The sequence below is a fragment of the Ruditapes philippinarum genome, unplaced genomic scaffold, assembly GCF_026571515.1.
Source record: "Ruditapes philippinarum isolate M1 unplaced genomic scaffold, ASM2657151v2 ctg19771_1_1_1_1, whole genome shotgun sequence".
NCBI lineage: Eukaryota > Metazoa > Mollusca > Bivalvia > Venerida > Veneridae > Ruditapes > Ruditapes philippinarum.
The window spans coordinates 1-13,297 of NW_026861371.1; the positions used below are offsets into that span (position 1 = coordinate 1).

The following is a 13,297-nucleotide window of genomic DNA, read 5'->3' on the forward strand; positions in this document are numbered from 1 at the left end:
AATATTTGAGAGCATCATAGAGGAATCATTTAATGGAGTAATCCTACGATATGTTCTTACCATGTCCAGACTGTGTCACGAAAGAGGTATTGTATATTGTACCACTTCATTTGAATAAAAAATTTACGTGATCTGTCGAAGTTCTAGTATACTGGTGTATACTTTATATTACTGCTTGATTGTAACAACCATTTTCATCGGTTAATCATTACATTTAAATTATGTACATGTTACTTTGTGCATGACTGCAAAAAAAAGTATGAATTAATACTCAATATGACAAAAAGCAATTGTGTAGTATTCCTGCCATAAATCCTTGTAACTGAAATATTGTTAAGGTTGAAAGTCACCATATGACCTCTTCTGTGTCTGACATCAGAAAATCAAACCTAAAAAGAATGAATACAATTTCAACAAAAAATAAAACCTGTTTCTATAGGTAAGTCAGACCCGAGGGGATATGTTTCCAGATTGTAGACCAGTCAGAATTTCAACATCTTCTTGGCTGATTTTAAGTTTTGACTGGTAAGATAGCATTTTTTGAGAAAATGGTCTTTCATTAGGATTAAAAATTATTATAAATCTGTGTTAGTGTTGCAAAAAATCTTTAAAAAAATGTAGATATGACAGAAAATTTTATTTTTAATGAAGTCAAGTACATCAGAATTATCAATCTGTTTACAGGGAGCATTGGAACCTGACTTATTGAATGCTAAACTGATACAGAGAGCTATTGATATGAAGGCGCCCTTCATACAGTGCTATAAATACTTCCACTGGATTTCAATGGCACAACTTCAAGGTAAATTTTAATGCTTTTAAAACTTCATTTTAAATCCAGATTGAATTCCACTGGATTTCAATGAACGACTTGTAAATCTTTAGTAAAGTACATTTTTAAAGACAACATTTACGTTATGTCTTAATGTTAGCTTAAATGAGCTTATCATGTTTTTGAATACATGTAATAATTTTTGCCATTCATGTTTATGGTTTTGCATTGTTTCTTGGTGCAGGTATGAACACAAACGTGCGTTTATATATTTTATTAAGCTAGTCACAACTCATTCATACAGAGCTAATACATAACCCTAATAACATAGAGCAGACTACGTATATTTACTAAGCATGCGCAGTTAACATTATAACTTAAGCATCAATGGGAAGGCTGTACTTTAGTATGTAAATCAAATTACTGTTACATCTTTTCTCTTTTACAAAAAAGAAGATATTTCCAATCTTATTCAGTTCAGAATACTAAATCATTAAAAAATGATAACTAAGAAATACTTAAAAAAATAACAAATCATGACCTCAAAATCACAACTGTCGGAAAAATAAGCTGTTACTGTTAATAAAGTACATTTATACACAGTCTCACAATTGCTACAGTTTGTATATTATGTAACAATAGTCCTTGTATTTCACTGGCATACGAATAACTCGACTGATCTGGTTTTAATTTCGGATTGTCCACCAGTTGAATTTTAACCGGGAAGGTTCAACAGGAGGTAACTTCATTACTACTACATTTCTTAGGTAAATCGAACAGTTTCTCCTTTCCTTTTCCTGAAAATGTTTCGTTAAGTTTTGCGAAAGCTGACGTCGATTTCGCATTTATCACCTTCCATCCTCCTTTTCTTAATATCATAAGAACGTGTTTTGCTTTCTTACAACAATGCCCTTTTCCCCCAGTTTTGTTCGTTCCTGGGCTGTAATTCTCACAGTTTCCCCTTCTAAACGAAACCTAACACCCGCATTTCTTCGTTTAAAACGCTTTTGGGCCTTTGCCTTACTTTGTCAAGATTTCTTTAATATTAATGGATACCGTTTAAAAAATTCAAAAGAATCTTTCCGGAAGCAATGTTCTAGTTTTCCCTGTTCATTAAGTTCTGAGCTGGACTTAAATTTGTTGATTGCTGGGGTGTGGTTCCGGAAGTTCAATATCGCTAAGCATTGGATCCGTTAGAGAATGCTTAGCCTTTTTCAATGATCGTTTTGCCGTTTTACTGGTTTTCGGCCTTTCCGTGGAACTGCGGATATCTAGCTGAAATGAAAATAATATGAATTAAAGTCCCATTTTCTTTCAAAACGATTTGATTTCTCAGCTTAAATACGCCTTGCCTTGATCGGAGACAAGAAATTCTGTGAAATTCCATGTCTAGCAAAATGTTGTTTCAGTTTGCCGAATTTGAATTTCTTTCGAGTTCGATTCGTATAGCCTGTCAATTTCAAAAGAAATTAACTAAAATAGTCAACATGACCCAAATAATCTTTTCCGTAAACATAAAGACATCAGTTCCAAACTTTAACCCCATGGCCTATGTCCGTATACCCTGTCCCTCATTGATTGATCAATGTTCTTGGTTTTGTTTTCTTTCTAAAGATTGGCAAGTGTGTTTACACTAATTTAGGTCGATGTAAATTTTTCGTTTATTTCGATGTCATATTTGGCAGTACACACATGATCTTCTCTTTTCAAACATCCTTCAACTCCAATAGGAATGAATTTTGACCTAGAATTTCTGACCGCATACTTTTTAGGTATGACACATCTATTCTCCGCGAAAAATGATACCATTATCCTCTGATAATTTCATCTCTCACTGCAAATATGGAGAAACCTCGTTAGGATGGACACCGTCCCAACCATTTTTTATGCATCCGATTAATTTCTGAAGAGTCGAATCTTCAGCAGTGCCTGTTTAATCGTGCTTGTCTTTGAGATGAACACCGCTAGATAATCTGACATATTAGTGGATTCGATTTCTTTCTCGTAATCTGAAAGTAATACTTCTTCTAGTGATGTAGCTTTATCTTTGGTCAGATATGCTCTTGATAGTGTATCCGCAATATACATATGTTTGCCTTTCTTATAACGAATCTCATAGTCATATTTCCTAATTTTAGAAACATTCTTTGTAATCGTTTTGGTGCCTTGTACAAACTTTTCTTGCTAATAATCTTCCAATGCTTTATGGTCATTTTCAACAATAACTTTTCTTCCATATGTAAATTGATGAAATTTGGTCATTCCTTACAGGATACTTAATAGTTCCTTTTCAATCGTTGCATAATTCCTTCTGCCATTTGTTAAACTAAGGCTTGCATATGCTACAGGCTGACCTTTCTGTAGGAGTACACAACCAAGACGCTTCTGAGGAATCCGTTTGAAGAGTAACTTCAGACTCTGGGGTCAAAATATCGTAGTACAGGAGCATCGCACACTGCCTGTTTTTAGCGTGTCAAAAACGCTTCATCATGGACTTCTGTCCACTTAAAATACTGCATCTTTATGCGTCAATTGTCTTAACGGCTCACATAGTTCACTAGCTTATCCAGAACTTCGTTAAGTAGTTAACGAGGCCTAAAAAACGTTGTACAGCTTTCTTGTCTGTGGGTCTTGGCATGTTCATAATTGCATCTACTTTAGACGGTCAGGTTTTCACCCCTGTGTCTGTCAGCAAATGTCCTACAAAACGACATTTCGGTTTTTGGCAATTGAAATTTTTCTTTATTTAGCTTAATATTTCTCTCTTGGCATCTTTCTAGTAGTTTTACTACGTTGTTGTCATGATCGCGCATGCTTCTTCGTAAGTTTTACCCTTTTCCATAAATGATTATGTCGTCTGCGATAGCTTTTATACCAGGTAACCCTTCCAAATTTCCTTTCCAGGTATTGTTGAAAGTACTCTGGTTCTGGTGAAAATACCAAATGGCATAACAAGCCAACGATATCGTCCAAATGCGTTTCAAATGTTTGTCAAAATAGCTTGACTGTTCATATCGTAGCTCAAACATGATGAAAAGCATTTATTAACATCGCATTTTGAAAATACCTTTTTGCAGAATTCAGTTCAGACAATACATCTTCAACCACTGGTAGCAGAAAATGTCTTCTTTTCAAAGCAGTGTTTCAAAATTTTTGGATCTATACATATTCTAAGCGCATTTGATCTTTTCTTCACAATTACTAAACTTGATATCCAGTCTGTTGAGTGTTAACTTTTGCTATTTTGCCCTTGTTCTCAAGTTTTATTAGTTCTTTTTTAAGTTTTTCTTTCATGCAATCGGAAACCCTTCTGAGTGGCATTTTCACAGGTTTCACTGTATCATCAAATTCCAAGTGTAGTTTTCCCCGAAATCGTCCTTCGCCCTCAAATACCGACGAATATTTTGTTTCAATTTCTTCCATAGTTAATTTAGAGTTCTTATCAACACTGACGGGACAAATGTTATGATATTGTATCTTAATTAAATCCATTTTCTGAATTGCCTCAGATCCTAATAACGGAACAGCCGTATCATTTTCAATTACGATAAACCGCACCTCGTATCGTTTTCTTGTCTGGGATTTTTCAAAACTAATTTGCACGTAACCACGAAAGCTTTCATTTTTGATTTATCATACATTGATAACGTAATGTTAGTTTTCTCCATTATCTCGTCTGGCACGTACAACCTAGGTAAATATTTGCCGTAGCTCCGCTGTCTAATTGAAATTCTCACAGTTTTGTTTTGATTAGTTAATAACATGTTTGCGAAAATTTTCGTCTGCACCTTTTGATTTTGATTCAACATCAAAAACGTCCTCTTCACTTCCTGACGATGAGCTCAAATTTAAATGTCTCACGTGGGTTTTTCTGACTTCACTTTGTGATGTTTACGCGATTTGCATTCCGAAGCAAAAATGATTAAATTTTGCCACAAGACCTGCATTTTTGTCCAAAAGCCGGGACACTTTCCTTTAGCACAATTTTTTCCACAATATTTGCACTTTTTCTTACTACATTTGATCATTTTTGGCAAGCAGTTGTTTGCGTTTTGGCTTTACGACTTGCACTTCTTCGTCTGGAGATGCATGTTTAGACAACGACTTTACTTTTGAGGATGATGCTTCTGCTGCTCTGCACATATCTATGCATTTATCTAGGGTCAATTTATCAACCATCCTGTAGTAATCGTTTCGTAACCCATTATCTCGAATTCCCAGTACTAGCCTATCGGTTATTAATTCATTCTCTAAGTCACCATAGCTGCATGTTCTTGCAAATTTCCGTACTTTACTGAGAAAGTATCGAATGTTTCTGTCTCACCTGCACGCACGTGTGAAAGACTTAACGTTCGAAATGTCACGCTGGTTTTGCCAACACAGAACGTTTCGAATTTATCGATGACAATGTCGATATCATCCTTGTCTGTTTCATTTGCAAAGTCAAACCCGTCGAATATATCCATTGCTTCAGACCCTATGCATGTTAAAAATGTTGCTGCTCTTAGATCCTTTGGTTCAAATTAAGTCCAGACGCCTTCTCATAATTAATCCAGCCACGTCTGAATTTTTTCCAGTTTGTTGATACATTTCCGTCTAAATTCCAATTTCTGCGGGAAATGGAATCAACGACGGCACAAGCATTCGATGGGTGTGCAGCGGGTGATGGCGGTTCGGCCTGTTCATCGGCACTCATAATTGTGCTGATATGTCCAAATATTAAACTTTTTGCACGTAAATTAAAAGATTAATAAATCCACCACTACACGAATTATGCTTTAAGAAAATGGTCGCATTTATAGTCCTTTTTGCGTATATGAGCAGTCTTATACTTCTGACACCATGTTTCTTGGTGCAGGTATGAACACAAACGTGCGTTTATATATTTTATTAAGCTAGTCACAACTCATTCATACAGAGCTAATACATACACCTAATACATAGAGCAGACTACGTATATTTACTAAGCATGCGCAGTTAACATTATAACTAAAGCATCATGGGAAGGTCTGTACTTAGTATGTAAATCAAATACTGTTACAGCATGCAACTTCGTATGTGTAATTTATTGAACATTATTTAAAGTATTCTATTGACACCTGACACATTTCTTTTAGATCATAATCAAAGACCAATTGCTCTAGCATATAGAGTTTTACATAATTATTCCCATTTACAAACAGTGATAATTCCAGCATGGCTCTTGTTTTACTATCAGGGCTGAGAAAATAGTTCAAAGAACATGTTCTGTCTGTCTGTAAAGTCAGATAATTTTGCAAATACTTAATTTTGCAAAATCAACATTTTGGACTAAATGGCCAGTTTATGTAATTAAAAATTATTATTTTAGTTCTGTTAACCTTATATGCTACTGATAATGTGTTAATGGTATGTGTTAATGTCTTTCCTGAAAAATCTTCAGTTTGCTAAATTAGTGAAATTAAACCATTCACAAATATTTCAGATTTTACGGTATCTGACAATATGTTGTTTATATTATAGAGAAACTACCAGCTGATACTAAGGAAGTTGCTGATTTTGACATCCAGTTACAGCAGAGTATAGTAGCCCTACAAGAGTTAAACAACGATCTGGTTGTTGATACAGCTATATTGTATAGTATGGCAGATGTACCTGGTCCAGACGAGACCGACAAACTGCCTCCTAAACTAATCTATGAAGATATTATAAAATGGGGCTATACTTGGTATGTATATTAAATGATGTAATTTCATAAAATTTGAAGAAAAAGAAATCATCAACATCATTGGTTCAGACTTATTTGTCACTTACAATATTGTTTACAATAAATGTGATTGGAAATATGCACTTTGTCCTACAAAGGTGCTAAATGTAACCTCTAAATATGCAGTGTTATAATGGTGCTGTTAAAAAAATGATGTCTATTGCTGGTCTGCTCCATTACAAAAACTCATAGATAATGCTTCATTATAGCAGTATTTCATGTTTTATAGTTACATTTGTTATGTGTGGATTTGTGTGACATAAAGTTCTATGCTGTTAAAGATTAGGAGAGGCATTTTTTAGAAGGGGAACTAAGTTAAGGATTGATACAATACAATGAGTGTCACTTAAATATATAAATGTATATCTTGTGACAGCTGGTTTTCTGAAGATATGAACAACGTCAGTGCAGTCGATATGACAGCTGCGATCAAAAACTGTAAAGTTCTGATTGCTCTAGTGTCGGACGAGTTTGAACGAGATGCTAAATGTCGTGATCTATTTCTGTACGCTAAAGATACCATGAACAAAGATGTCATCACTATTGTACTCGGTGAAAGTATGGAATGGGAAAACAAAGATCTTGGCATGAAAATTGGCAAACAAGAGGTATGGAGTTGTTTAGTTTCGTTTCAACATTTAAGCTTGAATTAAGTTCTTAAAACTGATATCTACAAAGATCTTTAACCAGTAGTTGTTTCAGGTGATGAAATAGGACATCATCAATACAGGTCCAAACCCATGGACTCTCAGTGCTATGGCAAAGTTCAGATGATTCATGAACGTGTATCGCAAGCAATTTAAAAGTTTTCATCAGAAACACTAGCCTATATCTTAAGCACTTATAAATACATTGTATATGTAAATATTTGTTACTTTGATTCTGTTGATTCTTCTCTAAGTATCAGAATGTTGTTTGTGTAAGTGTTTTGTGGAACCAAAACTGACTTGTTTGGTGATACATATTTTTATGTTCCCTCCGTTTAGGTGGAGTGCAGGGAGGGGTCATATAAAATTTACCCTTGTTGGGCCATCATGTGTCCTGCTGTCAAGCTGTCCATACATATGGACTACTTTTATCAGCTTCAGTTAATGCATTTCTACAAATGATGGATATTATTTTTTGTATTGTACATTTGTGTCAAGGTCCAGTGGCCCAGATCACAAAATAAATGAGTTGAGTTGATTTGACTCCTTTTTTTTCAGGTTCAATTTATAAATTAAGTGTTGTAATGGACTACTTTTTTAGCCTCATTTAATGTAAGACTACAAGTGTTGTCTATGAACTACTTTCACAGCTTTATATAATACATGTACATGTATATTACTACATTTTTTCAGCGTAAGTTAATGGCAAAGACCAAAGCAAGGTACGAGGTTGAGGGTGGAAGGAGAGCGGAATTCAAAGAATGGCTGACAGAAAAAATATTACTGCTTTCACAGGTAAATGTTTTTACAAATATATATTATAAATATACCATAAACAATGTGGTCAGCATTATTTGTTGTCTTTTTCTTAAATAGCTCACCTGTCACAAATTGACATGGTGAGTTTTCATGATCTCAATTTGTCTGTAAACTTTTACTTTAAACAACATCTCCTCACAAATCGATAAGCCAATTTCATTCAAACATTTTCAGGAATGTTTCTTGGGTGGTCACCTTTGAAAATTGTGCAAATAATTGAATTCCATGCAGAACTCTGGTTGCCATGGTAATGGAAAGAAGAAAAAAAACAACAAACAAGCAAACAGAGCAATTAATCTGAAATTTTGCCTACAAGTGATTGTTTTAGTTCTACATTGAAAAAAGTCTAAAAAAATATTTTTCAAATCCTGTCATCTCAAAAAACCTCATTTGAGTCTATTCAAACATTAAAGAAATTCATTCAGTTGTTTGTATACATCTAGGAGGACGCATTATTACCGGATGTATTTGTAAGTTATTGTTGGAGTAACTCAAAGAATGCTGCTGAGAAATCTGGACGTATAAATCCGGACTCACTAGGTTGGGGTGATCCACGTCAGTTGAAAGCTGTATTACAAAAACAAGGCATAAACTGCTGGATTGATGTAGAAAATGTTGGGAAAGATAAGGTATTTTCATTTTTTCAGCCCTTACCGTCCTTAATTATTTGTACATGTATAAGTTGTCTTGTCCTACTGTAATTATACATGTAGATGTTTTCTGCTTTAATTAATTGTCTTGTTCTATTGAATTTGTGTAAAATACTTGTTCTGCTGAATGTGTATAAAAGATAATAGACCAAAATTATATAAAAAATAGTTTTAAGTGATATTCTATAGACCAAAATTATAAAAGAATAAGTTTTAGTGATATTTCATAGACAAAAATTATAAAAAAAATTTAGAAATGTAGTGCTTTTTTTATAGACCAAAATCCAGTTTTTAGTGATATTTTACACACCAAAATGATATTTATAATTTCAGAAAGGAATATTTGCAGACATGGCTGCTGGTATTAGAAACAGTAAAATGATGTTAGCATTCATCTCTGATGAGGTACATAGTTTCTTTGTTTATTTCACCTTTAAAGCAGCATGCCTCCAGATTGAAATTAATTTTCATGAAAATTTTGGAAATATATTCAAAAGTAAAATATTGTGAGGTGAACAAATAAAGTAATTTACATATTGCAATCAGCACTTAAAATCTAAGAAAATTACCAAAAAGTGGTCAACATATGCAAAAACAGCCCTTAATGTGTTAGTAATGCAGTAGAAATATGGTAATAAAATACTTCAAAATAAGTCTTAAACTGCACATAACATGTAGAATATAACTTGGATCTTGAATGTTTTTACCTTTCTTAAAATTTTAGTATATTTTTCTCAGTAATGATTTTCTTGAAATATTTTGTCTCATCTGGAGGCATGCAGCTTTAATCTACTAAACTTCTGTAATAGATTTGTCAGACTTGCATTATAGAACTGTCCATTATCTTTCTGAGCATATGTAGGTAATAATTTCACGATTGTCAACTACTAACAGTAAAGAGCCTGCCTATTGTTAAATCATTTTAATTCATGGGCATGAGGTTTTCATGGTTTTGTAAAAAATGATGTTTTTGTGTATTCTTAAATTTGTGGTTTGTCTGTTTGTGCCAAAGAGTAAAAACTAATTAACCTAATACAAATAATTGTACAGCAGATGAAATAAGATTTTGTATGATCTTGAATTAGTGAATTGACTTTTACTAAAAAAAAACAACAACACGAAAATCAAAGATGAATTATTCAAGTTAACCTGACTCTGTACGGAAAGTAAAAACTCATCACTTTCAGTTCCAGCAGGTTAATAAATAGACTAATTATTTTTTGCTTTCCACTGCAGTAATTTAGATTGTTCAAATTTCTTCTATTATTGATCATACCTTTACTTTATTTGTTCATTTTAGCCAAATTATCATGTCCAGCGATGATACATTGTGTAGACCTTTTTTGGGGTATTAATTTGCAGTTAAAAGCAGATTACATTTGTATATGAAACAACTTCAATATGAGCCTTTTACCCTTTTTCAGACCTTATCATTTAACTTTCATTTTAATCTTGTTGTTTTTCAGTACGCAGAATCGGTCAACTGTATGATGGAATTACGGTTTGGAATTATAAATATTGAGCTGCCACTGGTTGCTGTAGCAGTAGGAACAAAATCTGGCTGGAAACAAACTGAGGTATGTCCATGACTTTACCATGATTATTGTGTGTTCCTGTGGCAGTATTTTAAAAGGCAGAAGTATAAAAACAAAATAAAGTCACTGTCTGTCATGTTTTTATACTTTTACATGTTTGTGACACATTCTTTGGTGTTTTCATTAGGTAGGCCAAATTATAAAGTTACCATGGTACTGAAATTTTCTAATGAATCAAAAAACCTTGCAAGAAAAGAAATTGTTTTCCATTATTTAATAGATTGATTATTTGAGACATTTGTATAATTTTTTTTAGCTCAACTATTCAGAAAATAAGGTGGACTTTTGTACTCACCCTGGTGTTGCCATCACATTTTGAGTCTTTGTGTGCAGGTTGGTAACTCCAAAACTACTGAATGGAATGAAACTTTACAGAAACTTTACACATATGTGAGAGCATAGTAGGAGGTCACTGTCCAATGCATATAACTCTTACATGAATTATGACAGAATTATGGCCCTTTTTGAACTTAGAAAACTCTACATTATCCACGTTCTGTTATGCACTGAGAATAGTCAAGCACACTGTCCTTCTGTCAGCTCTTGTAATGTTTTCTCATACAAATATTTATGTTTCTACAAATTTTTCAGGTTGCTATGTTACTGCGTAGAGCTCATGCTAACGAGGTCTCGTTACAAAATGAAAATCCTGAGGGAATTAATGTCATGGTCAAATATGTCCAAGGTAAAATATCTAGTTGTTTCACCATTTAGAAAAGTAATAAATGGCAATGTAACAATGCTAGTTCCACAATATGTTACTATGTCTGAGTTAATAACGTGAAACAGTTCTTTGGTCATATGGTAACCATTTTGTCTTTGTAACCAACGCTTCTATGAAGGATAGTCTGCCATGTTCTACTGTATTTTTGTCATGCAGCATTACAGTTGAACCCCACTAATGAGACCACTAGTGGTTCTAAGGAGAAATGGTCTTAATAGTGGGCTGGTCTTAATTTCAGATTGTCTCAAAAAATACTGTTGGCGTCAGTTAGCTATATAGATTTTGTATTTCCAAAAAGATTAATTTAATAATGGCCATTGACCAGTAATTGACAATAACAAATGTTAAGGATAAAATATGAAAACTGCCTAACAATATAAAAAGACTCCCCTACTCTTTTTATCAAGTGAATGTTACTGAAGCATTCAGAAGAATATTTACAGAATTGACAATCAGCCGCATCACCTTGCATGGGTTGTTGATTATACATGTGAAATAGAAACAATAAATGCAAAATGCAAAGTTACCTGTACACTCACCATTTACACTGGGGCTGACATCATATATAACTGTCAGTTTAAAAAATGTTGAAACATGACTAAAGAGATTTCTATTTTGCTTGTTATAGACATGTTACAGAAGGAGAAATTGTCAGGTAGTAAAAAGAAGAATAAAAAGAAGACACAGGAAGCTGTTGATCTACTCAAGAAAGGGATGGAGTCAAAGAAAGAAACCAAAACTTCCTCTGTGGCCTATCAGGTCAGTTATTTGCAATTTTATAACTTGACTATTCGGAGAATAGGGAGAGCTATTGTACTCACCCCAGCGTAGGCATTGGTTAAGTTTTTGCATGTAAGTTGGTTATCTCCAAAACTACTGAAGGGAATGGGTTGAAACTTCATACACTTGTTCTCTGTGGTTATTTTACATGATGTACACAGGTGTCATAACTCTGAGTTACCTTTTTACTGAACTATGCCCCTTTTCTTACTGTCAGTACTGAAAATAGTTGAGTTTGCTGTATTATGAACAGCTACTTGTCCCTTTATTTCTGTGTGTTACCTTGATATTCGTGGTGATTTTTTTCATTTAAAGAAGCTACATGTATCTATAAAAAGAAACAGTGGCTGTACCTTTGTGCAAATATCTGCCTGAAATAATCTGGTCTTCTGAAATCATTATGACAATAATGTGTGTTTGAATTAAAACCTATCAGAAAGAAAGAGAATTATATCTGCTACAAATAGAGGGAGACATATTCTATTTTTCAGCTATGTCTGTCCTTCAATTTTCACACTTAAATTAGATTTATATTATTACAGGAAGAGGTTGAGCTTATTCAGAGGAAGTTTATGAGGCATATACTGGGTTCTATAATTGCCGTGGATACAATGCCATTACCTAGACTGATTGTAGTAGACTTTGTAAAATCTGGTAAGTTCACAATTAACATAGTAAACTTGTATTACTCTTCATACAGCTGTTAATCCACACAAAAGCAGGCCTATGCTACGTACCAGTATAGAGCCAGTTGAGTCTGCACATCTGTGCAGTGTGACCAGTCTCTGTAACATACAAATATATAAATATACCAATCATACCAGTAATACACTCTATAAATATACAATATTCCGGTAGTACACTCTACCTATATAATATTCCGGTAGTACACTCTACCTATATAATATTCCGGTAGTACACTCTACCTATACAATATTCTGGTTGTACACTCTACCAATACAATATTCCAGTAGTACACTCTACCTATACACTATACTGGTAGTACACTCTACCAATACAATATACCGGTAGTACTTTCTACTATACAATATATTAGTAGTACACTCTACAAATACACTATACTGGTAGTACACTCTACCTGTACAATATACCAATAGTACACACTACCGATATGATATAGCAGTATTACACTAACCTATATATATTTTTATTGCTTTTTGTAAGTTTATATTTATATATTATATGTTACTTCTTGGTAAACAAAAATTTTATCCAAAATGTTTTTCTCTAGGTAAACAACAAAACAGAAGCAAGTAGCTGTTCAAAGTTTAACTTTTCTGTTGCATTATTAGTCTCTAAACATGGTCTCCATTTAAAATACACAATCTGAAGGTTCCTAATTACAAATAGTATGAAATACTATTTTTACCAACTTTTATCCGCTTAAGGAATATACAAATATCCTGCCAACTTGTGGAAGGTCTGTGCTCTTGCATAGTACTTGTCTAGATACCTTGTTTTATCTACATGAATAGTCAGTCATTCCTATCATTTGACATTGCTCAGGGATATTTTCAATTTCTTTAGCAAATCTCAATTGTTT

At 33.5% G+C, this 13,297-nt stretch overlaps 1 protein-coding gene across 1 annotated transcript; it reads left to right on the forward strand.

Moving 5' to 3' along the window:
- The first annotated feature begins 5,391 nt into the window (after positions 1–5,391).
- LOC132715413 (uncharacterized) lies at positions 5,392–13,055 on the forward strand. Its single transcript, XM_060698406.1, has 11 exons — positions 5,392–5,506; positions 6,275–6,479; positions 6,895–7,126; positions 7,859–7,960; positions 8,428–8,613; positions 8,968–9,039; positions 10,101–10,211; positions 10,821–10,914; positions 11,582–11,712; positions 12,276–12,387; positions 12,986–13,055. The coding sequence occupies exons 1-11, from the start codon at positions 5,392–5,394 to the stop codon at positions 13,009–13,011; spliced, it is 1,386 nt and encodes a 461-aa protein (XP_060554389.1). The 3' UTR covers positions 13,012–13,055.
- The last annotated feature ends 242 nt before the right edge of the window (positions 13,056–13,297 follow it).